The sequence below is a fragment of the Patiria miniata genome, unplaced genomic scaffold (assembly GCF_015706575.1).
Source record: "Patiria miniata isolate m_02_andy unplaced genomic scaffold, ASM1570657v1 HiC_scaffold_20, whole genome shotgun sequence".
Classification (NCBI taxonomy): Eukaryota; Metazoa; Echinodermata; class Asteroidea; order Valvatida; family Asterinidae; genus Patiria; species Patiria miniata.
The window spans coordinates 33446969-33473524 of NW_024037059.1; the positions used below are offsets into that span (position 1 = coordinate 33446969).

General features: G+C 38.8%; 1 protein-coding gene across 3 annotated transcripts in view; it reads right to left on the minus strand.

Moving 5' to 3' along the window:
- Positions 1–26556, minus strand: part of LOC119728744 (serine/threonine-protein kinase Sgk1-like) — a 70308-nt gene that overhangs the window by 24475 nt on the left and 19277 nt on the right. For 2 of the 3 annotated variants that reach the window (XM_038201113.1, XM_038201111.1), the window contains one exon: positions 3000–3221. In XM_038201113.1, coding sequence (XP_038057041.1) covers positions 3000–3068 — 69 coding nt within the window. In that variant the 5' untranslated portion in view covers positions 3069–3221. Of the gene's footprint in view, positions 1–2999; positions 3222–14184; positions 14338–26556 lie in introns of those variants that run through there. The other variant, XM_038201112.1, reaches the window with a different exon arrangement.

Sequence of the window (26556 nt, forward strand, 5' to 3'; positions counted from 1 at the left end):
AAGTCTGAAAGTCTATCAATTCCAAGAATACTTGTGACCGAAATATCTGAAAATTTGTTCACAGCTTCAGAGTAAAGTTGCAGTTCAACTTGTTTGTTACAGTGAATACATGTAAAACATGCTTTTTCAATCAAGCAGCACATGGAAAATCACTTGTTTACCATGTGGAAGTTGTTCCAGACAGCTCAGTTCTGATGAACAGCAGTTGATTTGCAACCTGTTCAATTCAAGAAGGCAATTCTGTAAAGCCAATGCACACAAAATTGCGACAGAATTTGAAGATAGGTTTGACAAAAGACAAACCACTCCAGGAGTTATCCAAAGCACCAGATGACTTGACTGATGTCCTAGATGGTTACAGTCTCCTGTATTCTTTGTAGTTGAGCCGCTCTGTTGTCTGCCTATTATGCCTCTGGCTTGATGCATAGTACACCACTCCTAGTGAAGTTCACAAATGCCGATTCCGTAAAAGAAAATCTACATGAACACATACATGAACATGTACATGCCTGTCATTTTGATTCCTTTCAGAGCTCCGGTGGGGTCATGGTGCAAATGTAAATGGAACTGACAGCATGGTTGAGATAATCTTAGTGGTACGACAGATGTGAAATCTGCCTATTCATCTGCAGCATCCTCATTAGCGGTAACCCTTTTTGATAGTCATCAGGTTCTTTGCGTTTGCGCGGTTGTGGTCAGGTTCTTTTGAAGAAACTTAACTTGTCTTTGTTGGTAAACATGCAGTTTGAGGTACGTGTAACTCCCCATCAGCAAATGCTTTGCGAACACAGATGCAGCTTGTCCAACTCTGACAAACTCTCAAAACCGACCTTCCCCAGCACTGTCTTTGTGTGCAGCAAAAACCTGGCGTCTTGTCCCAAGAACTTCCCGCTGGTTATAAAAATAGCCCCCCTCATGATATCACTGGGGAAAGGGGGAAGCCAGTGACTCGACTGACTTAAACACAAGACCAAAATAGGAATTTCCGTCAGGGCTGCGGTGAGTTTTATTTTTATAAACTGGCTGGGAACTCGTGATACAAAAAGACTGTCCGCCAACACACTGAGTCATCATCTTGCGTGCTTCAATTTGCTTGCCTTCTATAAATACTACTATCTGCAGAGATCTGTCCTCTAAGTAACACAGGATCTGATTAAACAGGTTGAATTTATTTCGAGGTTTTACAACACATGCATAACTAACACGATTTATCATGGAGATTACAGCCAGATTATTGCAAGCTGGAGTGATATGAAGTAAAGGGAGTGCCTTTTTGCCAACACAAAGTTCATTGGCTTATTGCATACCCTGACTTAAACTAAATCATCAGCATTTCCGAATGCAAATAACAAATAGGCCTACATAAAGTAAAGAAGTTAACTGACTGCGGACCTTGTAACACTGCTCAGGTGATCATCAACGAATCCATTGGATCCATTCACAATCTCAGGAGGGCGATGTTCAGCAGTAATGCAATACACATGTACACCAGGAGATTTTACATAATTGTGGGACAACTACATGATGTACATGTACGGTACATGAAGGTTTTCGTGGGGACCGTAAACGCTGTGGGGGCAGCAGAAAGTCCTAATACCTTGGTCCTAATTTGCCTAACAATAAAAAACGCGGTGTAGGCCTACACATGTACTGTATTAGGCCGTGTCCGAAACGGGCTTCCAGAGCTACGGCTACGTCTATTGTCAGCGCGTCCCCGCGTATTTTCAATGGGCACAGACCTAGACCTAGCTTTAGCCAGTTGATTCGGATGCAGCCTTACATACACCCCTGACCTGGAGGACTCTGGCTGAGTAAGCTAGGGTCCATATTTTGCAAATCTTGTAGTTTATAATGCAGCCACAGTTTAGAGTATTTCTATTTGGTTTGGACATAAAGGCTTCAAAATCATTTTATTGTCAAAAATGAAGCTAAAATCTGAAGCTAAAAGCTGAAGACAAAGCCTGAAATTTCTCAACAAAGGCATGAACCATGTAACTGTACACCAGTCAACAATGTGCGAAGCATTGTGGTATTTTACAAAACAACAAAGAACAAAGTGAGATAGGCTGGTTCCCTGCCTCTCAAAAGGAGGTGGGCGGGAATCAGTCTGACAGGAGACTACCTGTACATATCTTGTTTGATTGTGAAGAATCACTGAGCACCAGGTACACTGCATACATACCCAACGCTGACAGCGATTTTAAAAACATTTCTAGGGCTTGAAAGTAGCAAGCGAAGGTGGCGCAAATGTACCATTCATCTCCAAAATGCTCATGTGAGTCTTTGATGACGAGAAGAACTACATTGTAGCCTACTTGCACCTGCTTTCCTATCACCGACTTTGAGAAATAAGTAACTCCAGGTCAATTTACATGTTATATACTGGAAACATACATATAGCTCTGACAAATTGCAGTCACTTTTCTGTTGCAAAACAAAGTTGACCACTGAGGTCCGGTCCTTCGGTCGTTGCATAGGAATAGTTCATGCGAATCAAAAATGTAAAGTGATCCAAAATTGACACCGTTTCTCAGTTTCTCAACATTAAACATGACTTGCTGGAATTTCACCAATTGATACACGACTAAAAAGAACAATGTGGGAGGGATTGTCGTATGTACACTGATTCAAAACGGACATGTAGTTAAATAAGACTTACATTCAGGGTTTGCGTGATGATCAATGAATGGGAGGTTTGCAGTAACACCATGTGAATGAAAGATATCTCTTAGTGAGTTGTGTGGTTCTGAAAAGAACCAGTTGGTTATAACTCAACGTTTTGAAGCTCTGCTCGTCATCAGGAGACTGCCGGACTCTTGCTGGTGTAGTGGTTCATGTAGTGGAAATGTAACTTTGCAGTTCAAATCATGACCAAAATATAAAAAATCAACAAATAACCAAAACCCAAAATCGAATACAAAACTTCAACTGATAAGTACATATACATGTACATGTGTACGTGAAGGTGATGTTAGAAAAGACCCAAACTTTATACTCACTGTTGTTTTCTTGTTCTTCTCCCATGTCTGTGTGTCAGAGACGTGGACGCTAGTACTGTTGGCAGCCATTTTGTGTTCAGTTCCACGAAGGGCTGGCTGACTGACGTTTTGCTTTTGATTGAATGCACTTTTTTTGTTGGCCGGTGGCGTTGGCAGATTTCAGACCTTGGACGGAGGGAGTGGAGGTCTCTCGCTGTTATCGGCACTTAGCAGAAGTCACGGCTAAGAAAAGGTCAAAGTTACATGATAAGTTTACCAATTAGGACAAAACATGCTGCAGCTTTTTTTGTAATTGTTACTGAGGGTTCAAAGGTTTGGGTATTCAAAGTTCCACCAAACAAACATTCAAAAGACACTTGTTGAACGGGGCACTTATCAAGACTGATCTATTTTGTTAAAAATTCTCTGAGAGTTGAAAATAGGTTTTTTGGAAAAACAAGGGCATTATGTCAGCAAATGTTGGAAAACGTCACACCATCTTGTAAATACATGTACAATGTAGCTACCGGTACATGTAATCTTTCTATAAAATTGGTGAAGGCCATGAAGACTCAATGGAGTTGAATCAAAATTTTTCAAGTTGTGCAACTTACATGTATTGCTCCATTGACTGATGCACACTTGTACGTACGCACACATTTGTTATGGTGTAAATCAAGGATTTTCTATTGTTCCTCTTCCCTTTTCCTTTGTTTGTACTCTTATAACTTATAACTTTTTTGCAACAGCTCTCATTGGTTTTGTACGTGTACCGGTACCTTAATCGATGATGTTGCACGTGTGTGTCCTCGATTTACACCATAAACAAACGCGTACGTATATGTACGTATACATACCGGTACATTATACCGGTATTGTACACTTATCGGATATACCGTACAATGTATACCCGGTATGCCAATTAATTACGCCATTGAAGACAATTTTGAAGCTCACGATTATAGAACCTTTGCACATGTAGTTCATTAGATTTGCCAACTTGCCTATTTATAGAGTATTCAGCTGTGAGATAAAAATAATGTACATACATGTATGACCTAGAAAGCCAGGAATAAAGATTGTTGTTGCACATGTATGTACATGTACACTGTAAGTATTTTGTTCAAAGAAAGGCTACAGTCTTCTATCACATGTACCATTAGATTGTGACATTTCATTAATAAACTGATCATTAAGCCCAGCGCACTGCGCACGTGATGAAACACGTGTACATTTGCGTTTTGTGCCTCTTCAATATCACACTGCACATTCCAGCAAGATGCAAAAACAAGTGCACGCTGTGATTGGTCAAATGTCTGGGGCAAGGTCTATAGACTGACGTTTAAACACTGTATACTCAGTGTGTTACCTCCCTAGTGAAAGTTGGAAAAAATCACTCGGGTGGGACTCGAACCCACAACCTCCTGCTTTCCAGTGCAGATGTCTTACCACTCGACCACCGAGCAAACGGGATCGGTTGGCTGGTTCGAATCTGATGTACATAGCAGCGGGTACCGCATAAACTATTATAAGATGGAATTTTGCGTCGGGGTGATATAAATGGGGTCCACTCATAAGTCCGACGCCTCATACATTGTACATGTCATAGGTCCGACATAAGTCCGACAAAATCGCATCCCCTGACCAAATAAAGGCCCATAAGTCCGACGCCTCATAGGTCCGATGCTTCATACTGGTAAGTCCGACGCCTCATGGCTCCGACGCCTTGATTATTAGTCCGACAACTTAAACGCCTCGTTTTTCCGATGTCGGACTTATGAGGGGTCGGACCTATGAGGCGGAATAAATATATTTTATGCTTTATAAGTCCGATGCCTCATAAGTCTGAAATTCCGGACTTATGAGGCGTCGGACCTACATGTATGAGGCGTCAGACTTATCATATGGCCCCATATAAATCACCTAATTTGATTATATCACCCCGACGCAAAATTCCATCTTATAATAGTTTATGCGGTACCCGCTGCTATGTACGTCGTGGGTTCGAGTCCCACCCGAGTGATTTTTTTTCCAACTTTCACTCGGGAGGTATTAAACACACTAAGTATACAGTGTTTAAACGTCGGTGAAGGGCAAAACCTAATTTGATTCACATCACCCTGACGCAAAACTCCATTTTATAAGGTCTATAGACCTTTCTCAGGGTAAGCTGTCTTGGAAATTAAAGTGAGGTATAACGCAAACAAACATGGTGGCGTAAATAGTGTGTGAGTGGCTCTCGCAACGTTACAGCAGATTGACAATCTTATGGATGGAGGGCAACATCAATCAACATTCTACATGTAGGTAGGTCACGTCTCATTGTACAGGGTGAGTAAAGAAACAAACATTCCAAATGTCGGGATCATTATTTTAGTGAAGTTCTGCATGTAACACTTTCAAAATCAAGGATATAAGCCCATTTCATAAACTTTCTTTTAGTACAAGAATCATTCAAATCACTCATGTAATTTTCAAGTTACATAATTTTAAACACAACCACTGTTTTAAAGATCTGTCCACAATTCACAAAAAGGAACATGTGTAAGTGTTCTTTCAGCAAAACCAAAACAAATCACATAGGGATGTGTGTGAATTGTTTTGTTTTGCTGAAAGAGCGCACATCTTTTTTGTAATCCATGGACAGAACTTTAAGACGGTGGTTGTGTTTAAAATTCCGTAACTTGAAAAGTACATGAGTTATTTGAATGAATCTTGTACTAAAAGAAAGCTTATGAATTGGGCTTTCATTTCCTAGATTTTGAAAGTTCTTCATGCAGAACTCCACTAAAACAACAGGGGGGGGGGGGGGGGGGCAAATGGCACACTAAGCTTTGCTCATACAGCTCAATTTAAATTGTGTACCCCAAAATTCGCTGTTCAGCACTTACAAGAAAAGTGGAATGTAACTGAAAATTTTGAAGAAACATGACAAAATAGTACATTTGGGCATAACACTATACTTTTGATCTGCATTCCCCTTGGAAACATTGTCAAACCAAAGCATCCTTCTCCAGAGATTAGAGGAGTAGATCAATTTGCAGCTATCCAAAGATAACTGACAAAATTATTGTTAAAAAGCAAACTTGGTTTAATGGCGCTAAACTCACTGTGAAATCATTCTTTCTGGCTTGCTGTCATTTTGAAAAAAAAAACCTAATAAAAGAAGGTCATTTCCAAAGATGCAAGACCCATTTTGGGAAATTTCCGTTAGACCTACAGGTAGTAGTTCGTTTTTAATTCGGTGAAGCCATTAATGGGTGGGCGCAAGCGTTGACACAACGCACAGACGCCCACAGTTCCTACTATTTGTCTGTTCAGTGCATGACATCGCATAGCTGCAATCGGCTGAATGAGAACGTGTCTGGGACGCTGATTTCGGGCGCAATTCAAAACATGACTCGGTAACTTTTGAATTGGAATCGAGATCCTAGAATATTGTTTTCTCTGAATATACAGCATTCACTGAGCTAACATTTCGTCAAGTTAGTTGTTACATGTAAGCACCCTTCTTTAGATTTTGAGCAGTTTTGCTACTTCAAACGAAAAAAAAATTCACAAATGACAAATGATACACTTATCTACGTTTAAAAAAAGCAACACAACGTACCGGTACGTGTACACATACATTTGGCAACAGTCAGATATTACAACATTTTTGGAAAGCTTGAGGTTTTCCCTTTAAAACCACTTATCCAGTGCGGAAGAGCCTGGTGCATTTACCCATCTTACCTACAAGTGGCTTCCTGCCCTGTTGCATGAAACAGAGAAGGTCCTTTACTGGTCCTCTCAAAACCTGACAACCCCATTAGACATGAATGACCGACACTAGACTTGATTCAAGTCTGTTGAAACTCTTCTGAACATTTGAGCATGTATACACCAGCACCTAACAATTAGATACCAGTAAATAGAGACCAGGAACTCACACTATAATGTTTGCCATATTGGGTTATTATTGAAAAGTCTTGTTGACAGAATTACTCATCATTTTGTGAAATGACAATAAATTCCTGGGAAACAAGCACAACCGTTATTTGTAATTACATTGTACATGTATGTCAAATTTCATTTTGTTTGACAAATTCATTAAATTGTATGACACTAACACCAACAATAGAATATTTATATTGTATGCACATTGCCCAGTTCCACATGTATGCCAGATCAGACACTGATAATAGCTGAACAAAATTTACGGTGCCAACTACATGTAGCTGGTATGTACAATACATGTCGATCATGTCTACATTGTACAGTGCGGCACTTTTTCAGTTTAATTTAACCACTGAATCTGCAGCTAATCCTGCTTTGAGACATAGACGAATGGCACACAATAATTCAGCCTCTTGCAGTCAAATCAGTCTTGATTTTAAACAGTAAATATAAACAGAGCTCTAGGTAAAATCAAACATTCAACATTGATGCGTAGCGAGCGATGTACTTGCATCTTCCGGTATCTGTGCTGTGTCCATGCATAGCAGATAGCGAGTTGCATGTACATGACCTACCGGTATTCAGCATGCTAACCGCTAATCTACAGTAGGCTAACCACTAAAAATGCTAATCTACATGTACATGAATATGTGCTGTATGCATAGCAGATAGCGAGTTGCATCTACATGACCTATTCAGCATGCTAACCGCTAAAATATACAGTATGCTAACCACTAAAATGCTAATCTATCTGCGCTGTGTCCATGCATTGCATGCAGATAGCGAGTTGCATGTAACATGACTAATTCAGCATGCTAATAGTAACCATTCTAATGTAAAAACCGCTTTACCTGCTTCCCTATTCTGTTAATCCTAGCTTCTCACACACCTGGAATCAAGTCTAACTCTAAACCCTTGTAGGCGTCAGCAATAATCCCCCAGGCCTGCAAGTTTTACAGCAGCTGAGTGTTAATGGCCTGCTCTTGGGAAGTCCAAGCACGGACATGGGTTTTTTTCCCTCCACTTCACATACGGACAGTACTGAAATATCGTCTTGACTGAAGAGTGTGTTTCAGACTTAAAGGTCAACACTTGATATTTAAGACAAAAATGCAGAATAAAAATGGATGACAGAAAGGTCATAACTCTTACTTCATGTACATGACTTAGTCATGATGATTTCGTCTAGGTACATTTATGTATAAAAATGTATTAAAAAATATAGACTTTCATTTTTTTTGGGTACAAATTTGAGTGCCACTTTTTATGGGGAGCAATTTTGTGAAAAAAATCCAACCGTGGTTGTTATGAAATGTAATGCCATTTATTACATTAATCTAACTTTTGTATGTTCAGCAGGGAGACTTTGGAGATGCTTGGTGGCGCGCAGCAAACACATCAAAATGCGCATTAGCTTAAACATTATGCAAACGATCGAAAAGGACCGGTGTATTTGCTGCCATTTAAGCACCTCAAAAGTCTTATTTGGGCATTTCCACACTAACAGGGTACAAAAGACTGCAAATTTGGGACACTGGAGGGTACAGCAAAGCAAGATATTCTGTTCAGTTGTTTCCAGTGCCTTCCAGGGACTAGCTTAATTAATGATCATGTGTACAAACAATTATAGAAAACCCTCTCTGTACGTTAGGATTTGCAGGGGTCATCGTAAAAATTATGTACATGTACTGAACAAAAGACAGAATTTTTGCTACCGTGAAATTGACACAACACTAATTATCATGTGAATGAATTCACCCAAATGTCATTCATATTTATAACCCATTGAGGAGTGCTAACAGCCACAGTGAACACAATTGTGTTGGTCTTTAAGACACTTATTTTAGGTAACGTACGTAACGTGGACAGACATTTTGTGACATTTTTCTGTGGACGTATGTAATATTCTGAACATAATACAATGATGTACCCTGTAACATCTGAAATATACAGTTGATTGTCTGGGTCTTTACCTGTACCAATGCTGTAGGGTTAAAAATGAAAAGGCACAATATTTGATAAAGACATTTATTGCAATTATAATTTGCTATCAATATTAACAAACTTTCTGTACACATGTACATGTTACGTAAGTAGCACTGTGAGCATAAATATCTTGTCAAATTTGCCTGGAAAGTCTTAAATTCTTTAAAAGTACAATCCTCAACAATGGGGTGGGAATGTACAAGTGGAAAATAGGACAAACAACTTGATATTATTATCCTGCTTCATTTCCCAATCCCATGTCACACTTTTGAACCCCTTTACTGTGGAAAGGCCCATTTGTGAAAGTGTTTTCACTTTGAATGTCACCCGTGATTAAGAAAATGACCCAAATGGAAACAGCCATCATTTACTGGAGGCTTGCAGTATGTTAAGAGCCTTTTGGCAACATATTTTTACCTTTACTATGAAAATGAATTCCCTTTTGAAGTGTGCAATAGCAGTACATTTTATGATTTCAAGAGTTAACTACATGTACACATGTACAGTACATGTTCATAAACAAAACTATCACTGCTTAATTACATGTAAGCACCGTCGATTTATCGATATTACTCGATTATTTGATGTTATTTGATATCGATATCGCCGATAGCAATTTTTTAATCATATCGAAATATTCGATTGAGGAATTGTATCCAAAATATCGAAAATGTGTCAGATAATCATCAAAATAAATCCCCGTTTGTGCTTTTACTTTGTGTTTATAATGAACATGATGAATTAAAACTCAGCGGCAACTTGTGCTTGTAACTCAAAATAAAAGCATTGTGAAATGCCAAGCGGCATTGCTTTGTCCTCTGCGTTCGCTGGAATTCGCGGTCTCCCCCAATGTAAAACTATAAAAAAAACAAATCGCCCGTTCTGGACAAACTCTCAGTGCCGAGATTTGTTTTAAAAAGTTTGAGCAATATGCTCCAGAGAAAGCCGTCGAAAATTGGGACTTTCTTTGGTTTTAATCAAAGTGTCATCTTTATGGTCTACGTTTACATGGGATAATCGATATTGGATTTCCGATATATCGATTATTGAAAATTCTGATATGGACGGTGCTTTTGCTTAATGACAATCTTGATGATCAGCAGATCAAAAGCTAACAATAGCAGAACAAAACTGATTGTGCTGGTACATTTTGTCCATGCATTTTTTTCTTCCAATGTCATCTTCTGAAATGTCTACACTGATTGGCTTATTGATTGACTGTCAATCTATCAACTGCTCATCTGTCATGTACATGTAAGACTGCGCGTGCAATGTAAACCAACCAACCATTAAATTACACATAAAATCACAACCCTATCATCTGCAAGGACTTATAAATCAAAATTACATTTATACCCTAATAGTCGTTCAACGGTTCAAGTACCCTCAGAATCAACTCTTTCATGTTGTCCATTTATCACACTGTCAATGCCTCAAAGGGTTCGAATCGTAATCTTTCCGCCGTGTTCACTGCCATTCTCGCGAGTCACCAGCATTATTCATAACGCTTTGACATCCAATCCTCATCCAGTGATTTCACTGAATTTCCTGTGATTTCCCAGTGGGTAGCCCTAGCGTCCGCCTGTAATGTGTTTACGGCGGGGTTCACAGGCATCCAATCTGATTGCCGGTGGAGCGGGACAAAAAATATCGCGGATGCATTATGCGATTCCCTAAAGAAGAGCGAAGGATGAACTTGATAAGAACTACACTGTCAGTGAGGCGTTGCATGGGACTGCGTAGACTGCTACATTGTACATAATTGTAGCTGAAAAGAAGACATACCGGTATCATATCGGATTTTGAGAAGGTTCAAATTACCATGGATTTTGGGAAAATAGGAACGGAACATTTCTGGACAGGTCTGTCAATTTTGCAATGCTGTTAATCTGCAAATATTTGTTACCATTCCAGTGTAACCAGTTAAATTAAAAAAAAAAGGATGAACATGTAACCTTGTACAACCATGTAGCGGTACCAATATAGGCCCATACCGTACCGGTACTTTCCAATATATTTTTGTTATAATGTATACATGCAATGCATGTTTGGGTCTTGTTATTTGTTGGGCACTTGAAAAACCTCTTTAAAAATGACCACGTAACATGTGTAATGTAAGCCCAAATATGTGAGTATTATCACCCAAAGTCAATGCTTACATATTACATTCATATTTACTCAGCTTCAAATCGGTCTTTTCTTCTTTGCAACTTCTGAAAATCAGACAAGCGTTTGCTACAATTACACAAGTAATCAGGTACTGGGCCAGAAATGTCCCCCTTCCAAACAACAAGACACACATATTTCTCGAGAAAAAAAGGCAAACAATATCCGCAAATGCAGCATGCATCTGTTAAGATTGCATGCTCGCCATTGTAAACTCTCTCGCTAAATCCAATTACACTGTGTCAATTTTGGTGGCAGACTCAACCAGATTAAAGTGCTTATTTTAAGGGTAGTGGGCTGACACAGATGAAGGACTTAGATATTCGATGAGCGACGGTGTCGCCCGGCGCTTTTCAAGTTGTGCAAATTGCGACCACCTGCTCATCATTGAGACTTGGCGGGAATAAACTGCGACAGTGTGCCGCAGCGCAGTCGGTTTTAATGATGAATTTCTGCCTGAATACTTCTGCACTCGCAGCGAGAAGCTAATTGAGCGTTGTAAATCTGTTGGCAACATCACACATCACCATGGCAACGACTATTACAAATGTGCATGTGTACAGACCTCAGATACATGTACACGTACATCTACGTGAAGACAGCCATGTACCGTACACGTTACAATTACACAAATGGGGAAATAAATTTCCCCGTCCAAATTTAACAACAGAGGAGATTAGGAATCAAGCTGGAAAAGAAATAGCAAAAAGTAATTACGGTTCAAGTATGCATGTCCACAGCTGAGTAATGAGACATGATAATTCACAATAATTCTTATTTTCAATTTACGTAAAAGTATGACATTGCAAACCTTTTTTTGTTATTAGTCCTTCCTACAACAGGAAGCAATAAGCCATTTGTGAGTGACCTTATCATGTACATGTACCTTTGGGATTTACATTTGAAATATACATCTGGTACACTGACTTGCTCAAAATGCTTGGCATATTTTAACTTTGAATTCTCCAGACCAAAGACCCTGTTGCTAATCACATGATTCGAGGCAAGCTCTTGCATAGTTACGTAAGAGACGCTCAGCACCAATACATTGTTCACAATGGGTGAGAATGGCACAAAGACACCGGACCATTCCGGAGCTGGGGGTTGCTTAAGCATAAGGCTTACCCCGAATCACGTGATATAGCATGGAGGAAGGACTTCCTCAATAGTAACAGTCTCTTTGGTCGGGAGAATGCAAAGTTTAAATGTGCAAAGCATTGGATTAAGTCAGCGTTCCAGATTTTATTCATTAACTTGTAAATGGCTTATTGGTGCCCTTGCTTTGGATCGATGCTGATTTGAAATTTGTTTTAACAGTGCAACTATTCTGCTACAATGTATGTACACGGATGTAAAATAGCCTAGAGCACCATACCATTATACAGACTGTCAACACTACCTGTATGTCCCAACGCCCACACAAAAAGGAAATTGACAATGACTGAAGAGGGCCACTTGATCTGAGGTGATCATTATAAAACCATGCAGGGATTAAACAACAAAATGGCTCAGAATAAACATAAGTGGGGATTTACTTTGGTGAGTGACATGTCTAACGAGTTGACCTCCAGTCTGAGGTCATGTCAAATATTTCATGCTTTACTAACTGTTTTCAACAGATTTTACCTCCCCCTCCAATGTTTTATTTTTGTTAATCCCCACCCCCCTATTGAACAACACTTGTGCGTACGCTATAAAGTACGTTGTACATGTTAAAATTGAAAGTATAGTTAAAACAGTTAGACGTCAGATTATCCGTTAACAAATAATTGCCAGAACAAAAACTGATGTACCGTTAAACGTACTCAGAAGAATTTTGAACTGTTAGTATTTTGTAAGAATTTGACACTAATTTGCTTGTGACAGCTTACAATTTTGATTGCACTGGTCTATATTTGCCCACACAGTTTTTGTGTCTAATTTTACCCTAAAGGCTCTCCAATTGTGTCCACATTTCTGAAGCTATGTTGCACAAGACATTTCGTCGAGGAGAAATTTAGGTCAGAGGTGCTTTATCTTAATCCGTAGTCCAATATCATGGTGCACAGTAACAAAGTAACAAAGGTTATACAAATACACAGATAACAATACACTTGCCCTCATCACAATGAAACTGCCCCAAATATCAAAATTTCAAGATTCTATTGGATATCTCATTATTCTGTGACCGAAGAAAAACCTCTGCAGTCTGATAACATTGTTCAATTCATACACAAATACGTTTGCAAAAGTACAAACTATTAAAAGCGATGTTCTCAATCTTGTATCACTGATTATTTTCAAATCTGAAACTGATATGCAGAGATTGCAACATGATACTGATGTTCACCAGACTGTGCAAATGTCCTGAAGCAGCCTTTACAGAGAGTGGGTCTGCAACCAGCTATGGAATTAGTGGTGAAGATGTCCCTGGGCAAGACACTTTGCAGGAATTGATTCTTCCAACTCAGAATGAATACGGTAGGTGTAGCTGAAGCACTGTAATGGGTGCATGCAGTAGGTCCATCAGAGCATGGATAATTCCTTGAACGTGAACCCATTACTACTGACCTTGGTGAAATGCTTAAATCTAATTTTAAAGGTTTTGAACATACTGAACACACATTATCAGAACCAAGACTACACAGAGAGATGTATGTTCGTTATTTGAAATTACACAAACATGCATTCACTAAGTAACCAAGGTTTTCCTAATTTAAAATCAATACACTCTAAAAATCCTTGATGAATCATCTTTGGTTTGTACCTTTTTAAGTCAAGCACCCAACAGCCCTTTGCCGTTATCATTTTCATGCTAAATTGTTTTGCCTATACGTATATCATCACTGACATGACATCAATTTCCAATCTACATGTATCTTAAAGAAAGGCCCAACTCCCACACACTATCACATAGGGCCATACGAACCAGACAAATCTAATAAGTAATATCCATAAAAATCAATCATATCCACGTTTGATTGATGCACTACGCTATTTGAACCTGTAGACTAATGTGTGTGTTATTACGTGTACATGCTGCAATAATTACGTTAGCCCAGTCACCTGTATAGCATGCTATCTGTTAAGTCAGTGCAATATTTTTTAACACAAATATCAGCTGATTGATCAAACTTACAATATCGAATCGACTGCAAAGGAACTGTCCAAGCTGCGAATGTTTCTGATTTCGGGTGCCGATGATACGTCAGAAGCAAGACTATTTCTGCCGCACATCCCGGTCCGTACTGTCCACCAACTGTGTACAGCGTTACCTACATCCCTGTCCCACAAGGCAAAGTTCAGCAAGGCACTCAGTGGTCACAGTGCCAGCACGTGTTTGCACAAGAGATATTTATTACCATATCGCTGACAGAGTCAATAGTGATAACTGTGTGGTGTGCTCTGGGCTTTTAGGGACGCCCATTTTCAACAATAACAAGTTAATAAAACCTGAGGGGGTTGCACGGTAGACCTGCTGGGCAAAGCAAGGTGTTCAGATGAGCATGATTATTGGCTAACGAGCAAAGGACTCACAAACCAAGGTTGGGTGATTCTGATTCACTCTTGGAAGTAAAGTGATATTTTGTGCTTTTAAAGGACAGTACACTACACGTGAATGTATTTAAATGTACCTGTACCACACGTACAGGACCCAATTATTAAAATTGAACCTTGCATTCAAGTGACCTGTCTTCCATTTTTATTGAACAAGAATCAATGCTGCCCAAATTCCCTTTAAAACTCCTGAAGTTATATTATTCCTTTCCACTAGTGTAGCCTACATGTAGTACAACCCGTCAAAACCCTCCAATCCACAATATTTACTGATGGTTATAAAACAAAATAGTTAGGATGCAAATATGAATTGATAACTATGATCAAATTTTAACCCGTCGCCAATGCAGATTGTGGAGATAGACTATCGATAGGACTAGAATCACGTGAACTTTGGAACTACTCAAAATCAACCGTCGTCAACCAATAACATGTATGCACCTCACGGCATGCAAATTGAGTTAATCTCCACTTGGACTTTGCGCACAGGAGTCTAGGCGGTACAAAAACATATAATTAATGACTCAACAAATACCGCAACAGTAAGCCTTCCTCCAAAAACAATTCTTTGGGTTTATTTTTAGGTGTTTTTTTTTAACAGTGAGGCATTTATCTCTAAATGTTTTGCCTGTGAGTGATACTGATAAGGTTATTTGTTAAAACACTTCTGAAATGGGTCATGATGTTTGATAAATGTGTAACAATGCACCTTGCTACTGTACCATGAACCAAGACATTTTGAATGACAACTACTAAATCCTACTGTCAAGGACATAAATTACACTGTACATGTGTATCTAAATAAAGGGTTCTTATTGACAACCCCAAACAATTGTTGTTTCATTCTGGATAAATTTAGCATACAATGTACCAAAAAAACCAACTATATTACATTTTGACAAACATTAGTCTAGGGGGTAGACGTTGTTATGGTTTGATACGCCATAACCCGCCGCCGCTATAACCTGCCGCCGTCAGAGGGCGTTATCACGACCAACAAATATCATCCATGAACCATCAGTAACAACGTCTAGGCCAACTCCTAAAATCTCCCCCTGAAAAATGAGGGAAACTAGTGCGCATGCGCGACTTCTGCAGGCAATTACGGTCCACTTTCAGTCCCACATAAACTACACACAACAAAAGAGCTGACCAGTGAAGTTGCACAAAAGTCCTGCTGCATCTTTTACATTCCTGGAAGAAATTTGATAGTTTGCTTTGGAACTACTACAATTTTTTTTGAATGCGCGCTGCATATACATGTACTCTTTATTAGGTCAAACAGGTGCGCGTGCATTACACAACCAATACGCCCGCATTACACAACCAATACGAATTGGCCTAGACGTTGTTACTGAAAGTTCGTGGATGATATTGGTCGGTCGTGATAACGCCCTCTCGCGGCGGCGGTTATCGCGTATCAAACCATAACAACGTCTAGCCCTTAGACGAGACAAACATGTGAATAGTGTCACACAGTATGCAGATTATTTGGTGTGACTACAGATCTTTTTGAATGAAGTGTATTTTAATAAAATCTTTGCATGAGTTGGTGTTGGCCTAATGGTTCTGCTATCCATAGCATTCTGCCCTTACAATCAACATTGCATCAATATACAGCCTAGCATAGAAATTGTACACTTACCCTGTAAGCAGAGTTTAGCAGACAATAATTAAGACATATGGGGAATGGGCACAGGACGAAATTGTTAATCCATGACATGGGCAATTCCACAGTAACTCGCGTTACGTTTAAAGGGGTACCGGTATCTTCTGTCAACTCTGTGCTGTTATTCCATGGGTGCGTTCGTTTAGCTCACCCAGGTCGACACGGCTAAAGGTTTAGGGTTAGCCACGACAGCCGGGCTAATTGAACGCTCAACCGTGGGCCATCACGATCCCCACGCGACGCCCTTAGTCGTGGCCGTAGCCACTGACAAAACGCCCGTTTCAGATTGGGTCTTAATTTGAGATTTACTACTTTTTAGTCAATTGCAGAACTCAAAAAGGTTGGGCCAAAATTATAGTCTCAAAAGTCCCAATGAACTCAATAAATGATTACCTTTAGACTTCAAATAAAGTCAACTTTGAAGTCCACTTGAGATTTTCACTGTCACCGCCATAATTGTCCATTTTTAGGGAATGAACGCATCTTCCACCAGTGACTCTGCTCTACGAGCAGGGTCTGTGGTGGCTGACCAGGGTGAGCCCCGAGAATGACGTCAGAGCTAATCGAACAGCACGGGGCTGACCCGTGTCGACCCGGGTGAGCTAAACGAACGCACCCTACAAAAGTCAAAGCAGGGTGGTTTTTCTCACAGAAAATCCCTAGAAGTGACTATACTTCTAAAAAGAAGCCATCAAAATAAAATTCTGCTGGTTTACGGCAATATGATTTTTGATTGATTAACTCGCGTTACCAAAAAAGGACGTAGAAAAAAACTTTAATACCCTGCATTTGAAAATCAAAATTCCCCTTATAATGTGCACTGTTGGAAGAATCTTTTCAGTCAGTGCCTTTACATACATCATTAGAATCTATATACATCATACGCTACCATAACAATTATTAAAAAATAATAAATAATGTAATCTCTCAGCTGGATGTATTTTGGTAACTCGCGTTACGGTAACTCGCGTTACAGTTTGTCTGCCTATCTTTGGCACAAGTTAAAACATTATATAAGAACATTATAATCATACCAATAATGTCTTTTGGCATAGTTTATGAACCATTCTCTCTGCCTTAAAAACAATAACTTACAATAATACTTTCATTTTGCAAAAACAATGCCAAAATTACTACCTAGCCCCCAAATCCAGTTTTTTAAAACAAAAAACAAACACATTGGACCATTATTCCATCTAGCACACCACTCGAAGGAGAGACCTCCCCTTTAATCTGATATCACATTTGAGGTTATGCTTGATGCTTGTACATGTACCGGTAGTTCTGAAGATTTCATAGATTGTCACCTTTTCAGCTGTGTCCATTGCCGTGGAAGTGTCCATTATTGTATGCACATGCACTGTAATTGTAAACCACACGAATGCACATGAAACAATCATGACCATGGCGTACATGTATGCAAAATTGTCATCTACATAATGTACATGTATAGTCGGTAAAAAAACTGCACTTACATCATGGTAGGCAAAGCCATAAAATTGTATCCTAGTCACAAGAGTATAAGTCTGTCCACCTTATAATAAATACTGATTGGGCATTTCCTCAAAGCAAAGGCACACACACTAATAATCATTGCAGTCGTTTAAACTAAAACAATTCACATCATGTGTCTACTCACCCCCACCCCATCCCCCCCCCCCTTCCTCTCATAATTTGTGATGCAGAGAACTTGGCGAGGCATCTCGAGTTACCGACATCTGAATACAGATGTCATTGGCAATGTTCGTGTACTTTGACAGAGAAATTTGATCTTGCATCCACAATGGATGGCAAGACACGATATTGGATTTGAGTAAATGCCAAACCCCACATTTGAATATGTGCTGGTTTGTACATATGCGGCGCAAACTGGGAAAACCTATTCAATGCCACATACATATAAATACAATCTTTTCTGTACTTCGTCCAGAGCTCATTTGAAAATCTGTTCATTGTTGCCTTTACTGCACTTCAGTCTTCTTTATTCATATCCCCCCCAAAAGGCACTTGCAACAAAACAGACTATGACTGAGGTGTATCCAGATCCCCTCAAAAGGTCCCAGGGCTACTGATTCATGAACATGTATGACTACACATACTTACATTGGTCAAGTCCGAAGAAGACACCGACTTAAGACGCAATCCACTTTCAATCCCTGCCCTGCAGCATACAATATCATATGTTGGTTTCCCTCTTACATTCAGCACTAGCTGGCCGCTATGGTCTTTTGCTATGCAAGCAAGCCATCAGCAACAATCCTGTGACCTTGTGCTGTATGGATTATACCTTGACCTTCAGTATTATTACATTTTGGACAGGACTGGAGAATATGGATGTGTCCCAGAAAACAAAAATAAAAAATGGGACAAGGTTTTAGTTGGGACACATTGAGACACACACACTACACATATACAAATGTATAGGTACTGTTTGTCAATGTTTGCAGCAAAAGGCCATAAAATTAAAAAAATGAAGAATTTTGTATTTTAATATTCAGGTTCAAGTCAGTAAATTTATCTTCAAAAAATCTCTGAATAGATGAGCTTGTATCAATCTCAAATGCCACATCCATCATGTTTTCATAATCTTGAATCTTAATCCTAAGGCAATATTTACCACATGTGCTGATACATTGTAAATTAATTTCTTTAATATTTTTCATTCTTTTAATTATTGTACTGTAACCTGCTACAAGATCTTCATTTTTGAGCCACAATTTAATGAATCTACATACATGTACACGATGCTAAAGTGTCTGTTCTTTAAAGAAATTGTTTAACAAATACGAAAAAATTAAAATAGAGGGGCAGAGGTTTTTTTCCTTGAGGTGGGGGGGGGGGGGGGGGAAACACCCTTCAGAAATATATATACCATGTGTTCATCAAACTTATTAAAGCTGAACTCGCACTGAAGCATGAAAGACCGAGACAAACAAATAATTGCTTTTTTTTCAAGCCTGAGCAAATTGGATGCTAATTGCTGCTGACTGCGTGATTAATGCTGCCCAACCACACAGAAAACAGAAATCAAATGAAGTCAGCTAGACCCTCCTACATGTACGTAGATGTCTCTGTCAGTGGGACTGTGGTCATTTGAATAATGCAGCCTTGTACAAGGCATACTGTACGCAATTCGCGCAATTTATTCTGTCCCATCAATTTTGATCAAGGCCTTGTCTGCTAGCTGATTCTGTAACTATGGTCTATGTCAATATGTACATTCAGAAGTGTCATTATTATTTGTTTGACCTCACAACAAAATTCACTGTACAAGTGAACAAATAGGGCCTACTACAGCATGTAATAAAATGAATAAACATTAAATTATGAACCAAGTGGTGTTTGGCAACATATTAAACAAATTAATTATCATAAGCAGATCTGTACAAAATGGCTTGAACTTGAATGGTAGTGGTCAGCATTCAAGTATGCAAAGTACATGTACCGGTACACATCAATCACAGGTAGCTCGTACATGTTATTTCCTGTATAATACTGTTAAAAACAATTACATGTAATCGACCATATCCCACTCTATTTTTTGTGGCTGTAAAATTTAGAAGGGAGGGGGAGATTTCACACGCCCTAATTTTGTTCCCACTGTAATAGTAAACACAACATGTTTTTTCTTTTCCCATGGCGTCACTCACATTAATCCACCACATAAAAACTCAGTGTAGTCTAGTGTTGTGTACATGTACATGTACATACTTGCCACATGCATGACATGTACATGAAAATGGCTAAGAACTTTTCCCTTGAGAACTCACGTAACAAAATTCCATCTGGAAATTGAATGTAACCTGAATTTCTAAATGGCAACATCCACTCAAAAAGAGACACAATCCCCAACTGTGCTGTTCATGCCAACACCTGCCTCAGGCAGCTGAAGCAAGCCAGAAATTCTATTCCTGCAGCTTGACAAAAAAAAATGCTTTCTGCGCCACCGGCTGGCTTACTAGCCAACCATCTTTAGTGACAAGAAAGATGAATGCTCACATGATGTCTGTATGATAAGATGAGCTAGCCTGTGCTGTAGATTCCGAAGTCAAGCACGGCTCTTAAATTAAGGATCATTTTCTGACAAATTAGATTAGTCGACTGCTATATTGGCAGACATGTCCGTAATAATGGATACTGATGGTTTCAGGCAAACGAAACACTGTGATTGGTCAATGCATGCAATTAAAAACAACGTGGCCCTCGATCTTCTAAAAATACCACATACGTACCATTACAATGAAGTTGGTTTTTTTTACAGGGTGGACTGGCAAAAATATGGTATGTTTTCATCAACTTGAATTTAAAGCTGCATTTTTAGTCCGGTCAATTTAAGTTAAAACCTAGAACAAATTGCAATAGAAACCATTCAAGCGTCAAACAACTTCAAATAAATACACAAACAACATGTGAAAAATCTAATCGTTTCTATGGAGTGGAAGGGTGTTTTTCAAGCATTTTTTTGAGATTAGAATTTGTAACACATTGTCCTCGAACAATTTGTCTGGCAACTTGCTTCGATTTACATGCCTATAATAATAAGCTAATGTTTAGGATTCATGACCACATGCGAGTGCAGCAGACAACATTGCGTCGGACACTAAAAAAAGGAGGTTTTTACGTGTGTCATACAATTTTGTTTTGCTTTTTACATAATTTTTTTACAGTGAGTTTTATTTTAAGAGCCGTACACGTTTGTAACTTGGTTCAAAATTCTACATTTGATGGGGATAATCATACCGGTATGTCTGTTTCAAGTCATATAGGGCACTATAGAGTGGATGATTTTCTACCTAAAGTGCGCAATTTTTCAAAGTCCACAGACGAGATACCATTATTTGCAAAAAGGATGTCTAAAATCATGTTTGATCATACACAGACTGAAAATGGTTGGTCAGTGCAGGCATGAACCATTTTGAAAGTAAAGCGAAAAATCTTTATTTACAGATTATTGATTGAGCGCCTGAAAATGATTTGTTGGATTGGGTTAAGAACATTCAGGAAGTACTGGGCTCGGGTTGTGATGCTTACAGTACATTTGTTAGTACATGAAAATATGAAACAAAACATCTCAAAACACTTTGGTCATAATTAAAACAAAAATTTATATAAGGTTGAGTGAGAAACAGATATAGTTCTGTTCATGAGCTTTGCATGTACGTCACGCATTTTTCATGAGTACATTTTGCAATTTAAACAGCTAAATTGTGAAGATCCTGATCGAGGTAGGAAAATTGATTGATACATCTGCTTGTACTGTCAAGAGTGAAATGCACGACTCCAGAAAAGCATACTAGAGTCCCGACGAAATGATTCTTTGGATGAAACAGACCTCGCGTTGTTATTACTTTAAAAAAAAATGATCTCAATGGCATGGTCCACAACCCCCCCCCTCACCGCCTAAGGCTTTGTAATTTCTTTTTGCTAAAGCCCAGAATTCAGCTAAATTTTCATTGCAAGATTTTAATCCAGTTAATTTGTCTTCATTATGGTTTTTGAGTATACATGTTCATTATCTTTATTCGATAATTTATAGGTATTTTATAAATTATGCCACAATGACCTAAATTCATCACAAAACAAACACACGAATCTTGGATTTCGGATATTTTCCCTAATATTTAAAATTGGACCCCGCCTATTGGCGTAGACACTTAAATTTTAACTTTAAATGGATCTCTTTGTACATCATTGCCCAGACTTGTTTCAAGTTGACCTGTTTATGCAAAGATTTTTCCTGAAACAAATGGTTTATTGAGCACAAAGTGATTTATTTTAACCAATAAATAATTCGTGTAGAAAAAAAATTCAAATTTCTTGATATTTTTCAAGAAAATATCCTATAGTATGTGGCGGCAGTATAAATTACCATAAATGTTAATAATTGGTGGACATAGAAAAGTCGTCAGCTGTGATCAGTCGTGTCTCGCGAAGTCTCATACACTGTACGTGATGTGAACGGATTTTTTGACGGGTAACGGATGCAAAAGAAAACATGACACCTTCCATACTGTAACTGTTTACGTATGATGAAAAATTAGTAGTGAAATAGTCAATAAAAGCACTTTTCCACTTCTTTAAAGGCTTTGATGGAATTAGATTTTTAGTTTGTTGAATAGTGATATTTCCTTAAAGCGTGATAGCATTAAAATAAATTCTAATGCAACTTGTTCTAGGTCAGGCCCTGTTTTGTTCTAAATTGACCGGACTATTTCCGTGCTTCATCATCAAGTTTCATCACCAAATAAAGATTCCTTTTTGAAATCCTTAATTGCCTAGCTACACAAACAAAATTAGGCGATCCACTGTAGAATGAAAAATCTACTGAAAAAAGATGGACTAACGTTTACAAATTTCAAACTATTGGCGGTGCAATTCCATTCTCCTTGGATAGGCTGGTTCATGCCCACAATCGGTATGTACAAACCGGCAGCCAGTCTGCTTGCAACATGTGCAAGGCAGATCTGTTTGTGTCCAAAATAAAAACTTCTGTTTTTAGATGGTAACAGACACCCAAAAAAATCTTTTTAAGGCCCTAAAAAAGTGTCTTCGGTTTCTGGTATGGAGCTTGCCCCAAAAGTGGTGCGCCGATGTGGCTCCCCCCCCCCCTACTTTGATGTTGCAGATGACGCTTCGATCCCCTTAAAACTCTCAAAAATATCATTCAGGGTGGAGCTTGAGGTGACCTCAGTTAAGGCCACAATGCTTGAGAATTCTGCACTCACTTACAATTGACCGACACGAACATTCTTCGGGAAATTTGGATAGTCAAGAGAAAAATCAGAGAAAACGGTAACGTCAGACCATACAGCGACATCAACATCGTGCATGCATGCTGCCAGGCTGGTCATTAGTCTGCTCCCTTACATATTACGCTAATTAAAAAGTGGTTACAGGTTCCAGATACATGACGCACATTTACAAACTTACAACACTGTCTGCAAATGGTGCCCGACTAAATTTAGTGCAAAATATATGGGAGCCCAGAGAGGCCACATACATTGTAAAGTCTATACTCGATTGTAACCCCATCTAAAAACACGTTAAAATTGTGCAGCAGCAGGATTCCAGTCACCAGTGAGTTTGGCAGTTTTGAGCAGTGTTGGAGCAAAGGCTTAAACCTTCAAGGCCAAGGCCAAGGCCAAGGCTTTGACCCTAAAGGCCAAGGCCAAGGCTTAGACCTTCAAGCCTCGAGGCCAAGGCCAAGGCTTAACCCTCAAGGCTAAGGCCAAGGCCCTGTTTTATAAAATGACCACTGATATAGAACTAATTATAGTCACATGACACATTATCACGAATCGCCCATTAAGAAGAACAACATGTCTTAAATTGCAATCAACATGCTCGCATACACCGTTTTATGACTGCATTAGATCTATTAAAGTATAAGTTCAGGTCTTCAATATGGTTTAACTAAAACAAAATAAAGATTTACTTCTATATTGACGCACAATTCTCCCGAGTGTAACAAAAGGGGGATCCAAGAAACTGATTTGGGAAATTTTTATTTGCTGGGCCAACATGGTCAGAAATATCAGCATTATCTAAAACAGAAACATGCAAATCTTTAGCACTTATCAGGGAGACATACAACCAATCAGATCTATTCCATAATTGTATGCAATTTAAGTGATCATCTCATTAGCCCCACAAGTGTACAGAATATTTTTGCAGCAAATCTACTACAATGGTAACAACATGTGATGCTATAAAAGTGGAAGTGTGCCCAACACACAAATCTACAAGGGGTTTCCCTCCTCCATGGTAATACGATTAAAATGGTAACAGCAACATTTCGAACAGATTTATCTGGAAAATGCAAAAATCTATGGGCCTTGAAGAGCCTTGACTCAAAATTGCAAGGCCCTGAACCCTCAAGGCCAAGGCTTTTGCCCTCAAGCCTCGAGGCCAAGGCCAAGGCCCTAAAATCCAGCCTTAAGGCAGCCTTAAGGCCAAGGCCCAGCATCAAGGCACTACATCACTGGTTTTGAGACATCATCTTTATATTGAAAAACTTTTTAATTTTGGCGACGCGCATGCCTACGGCGATGCGCGCACAGACCAGAAACCGGAGACTTTTTTTTGGGCCTTAAAAGAAGTTTTTTTTGTGAGGATAAAACATAATATTAAGAGAGAAAAGAAAATGGAATTTGTTGACAAGTAGCCTACGGGGAGCGCAATAAAGGCTTTAATTTCATGCCAGTTGCAATGTTTTGTTCTGAATAACAAAGCAGTTATTTTTTTACCCGAGTGGGACCCAAGTGTCAATTGTTACAGAACATGTTAGATAAATGTACATAACTTATTAAAATAAACAACTGGCTTTCACTTTTTTAAATGGCAGTTTACGTTTTGACAAAGAAACCTTCAGTTTCATTGTACCAGCAACTTAAACCTTTACATTACAGTTTCAGTAACTCTTATTTTCATCAATTTTCTTATGTCCAATTTGTCCTTTAAAGGGAATGTACATCATTGGTTTTTGTTGTAAATTTCAGAAATGAAGTATTTGATGGGTTAGTATAATAGATCAAATATTGTTACACTGACGAGTTTGAAGGTTTGTGTTCGAAAATGCTGGAAATCAAGAAAAACAAAAATGTTCAAGTAGTCTGGTGTCCTGACTCCAATAAAATTAAATGAATCAATTTATAGATGCCGGAAAATTGTAATGTAAGGGAACCAGTCAAGCTGGCCTGCACCCGTTCATGAACATGTAACCAACAGCAAACAAAATTTGGACTGAAAAAAATAGTAAATTTGGACCAGTAGTTGGAAAATAGTCAGGTTTTTCCCAACGGTGGTCGGCCGACCACCGTTGGAAATTTATACAAAATACCACTTTTCTTGAAAATGACTCCACACCAGGTGCCATAATTTTACAGGATGCTTTAGACTTTCAGTTACCAACATCATAGTAAGGTATTTCGCAAAAATGTGGTAGTTTTGTTTCCGATGTTTGCAAATGTTGTATATATTCCCTTTAATCCTTATGAATGGAAAGTGTACAGGATATTTAAAGGGAATACATAACATTTGCAAACATCACAGAACAAAACTACCAAATTATTATGAAATACCTCACTGGACTGTTAGTGAATGACAGTCTAAAGCATCCTGTAAAATCATGGCACCTGGTGTGCTGTCATTTTCAAGAAAAGTAATATGTTTGTATCAATTTCCAACGCTGGTCGGCCGACCAGCGGTGGAAAAAAACACCTTTTTTTTTTCAAATACTGCCCCCAATTGACCATATTCAGTTAGTCTGCATTTTGTTTGCAATCGATTACACATGTATGTGTACACTGTATGAACATCTTCAAGCCAGCTAGACTGTCTCCTGACCTTACAATTCCCTGACGTCGCTAAATTGCTCTGTTTCATATTAAGTGGGGTCAGGGAACCAGACTACAGGAACACGATTGTTTTTCTTGGTTTTTCCAGCATCTACGAACAAAAAACTTCAAACAAGTCAGTGTAACAATATTTGCTATAAAATACTAACCCCCAAATCTATCCCATTTCTGAAAATTACAGCAAAAGCAAATGTTGTTTGTTTATTCCCTTTAACTTGCAAAATTCCTCACAACAGATACAGTCAAGTTTCAGTTCAAGCTGCGCTTAAGTTCCACACTACCCATAACTGAATAATTCTTCTTTACACTAACATGCACTTTAATAGATTTTGGAAGATGTTGCAGGATTGAGGAAGACACATGTAGAGCCCTGGATCTTAATATAATGCCTCCAGTGAAATCTCAATAAGTCAAACCTCAGGGGAATGGGCTCAAAATGTTGAGTTAAGCAGAGTTTTGAGTTAGCAAATGGATTTTCTTTTCAACAACAATTGACGGGAATAAGTTCTTACTGTGAGTTAGAAGAGTTTTCGAGTTAGCAGGTTTGACTTATTGAGATTTCACTGTACAATGAATGTGCCATTACATGTATGTTCATGCACAGAGATAGATCTTGGAGGAATCGCGACTACATTGTACATCTTCTTGCAAAAACAGAGCAATGAAATATTTGGAGGAATGTGTACATGCACTTGTACTGGTAACTCTAGTCTCACATGATTTTGTGGAACTTTCTCAATAATCAATGCAACTTCAACTTGACTAGCATAGAAATCACTGGACCCAGTTCAGCTCCTGTAATTTAGTGGGTGCATGTTTAGAAACCTGAGATACTCACTGCTTGAAAGGCAGTTTCATTTGCTTTCCATGCATTCTGTTTGTTTCCAATACTAAAACCACTTAAAATCCAAGAAAGAATGTTCAAAAT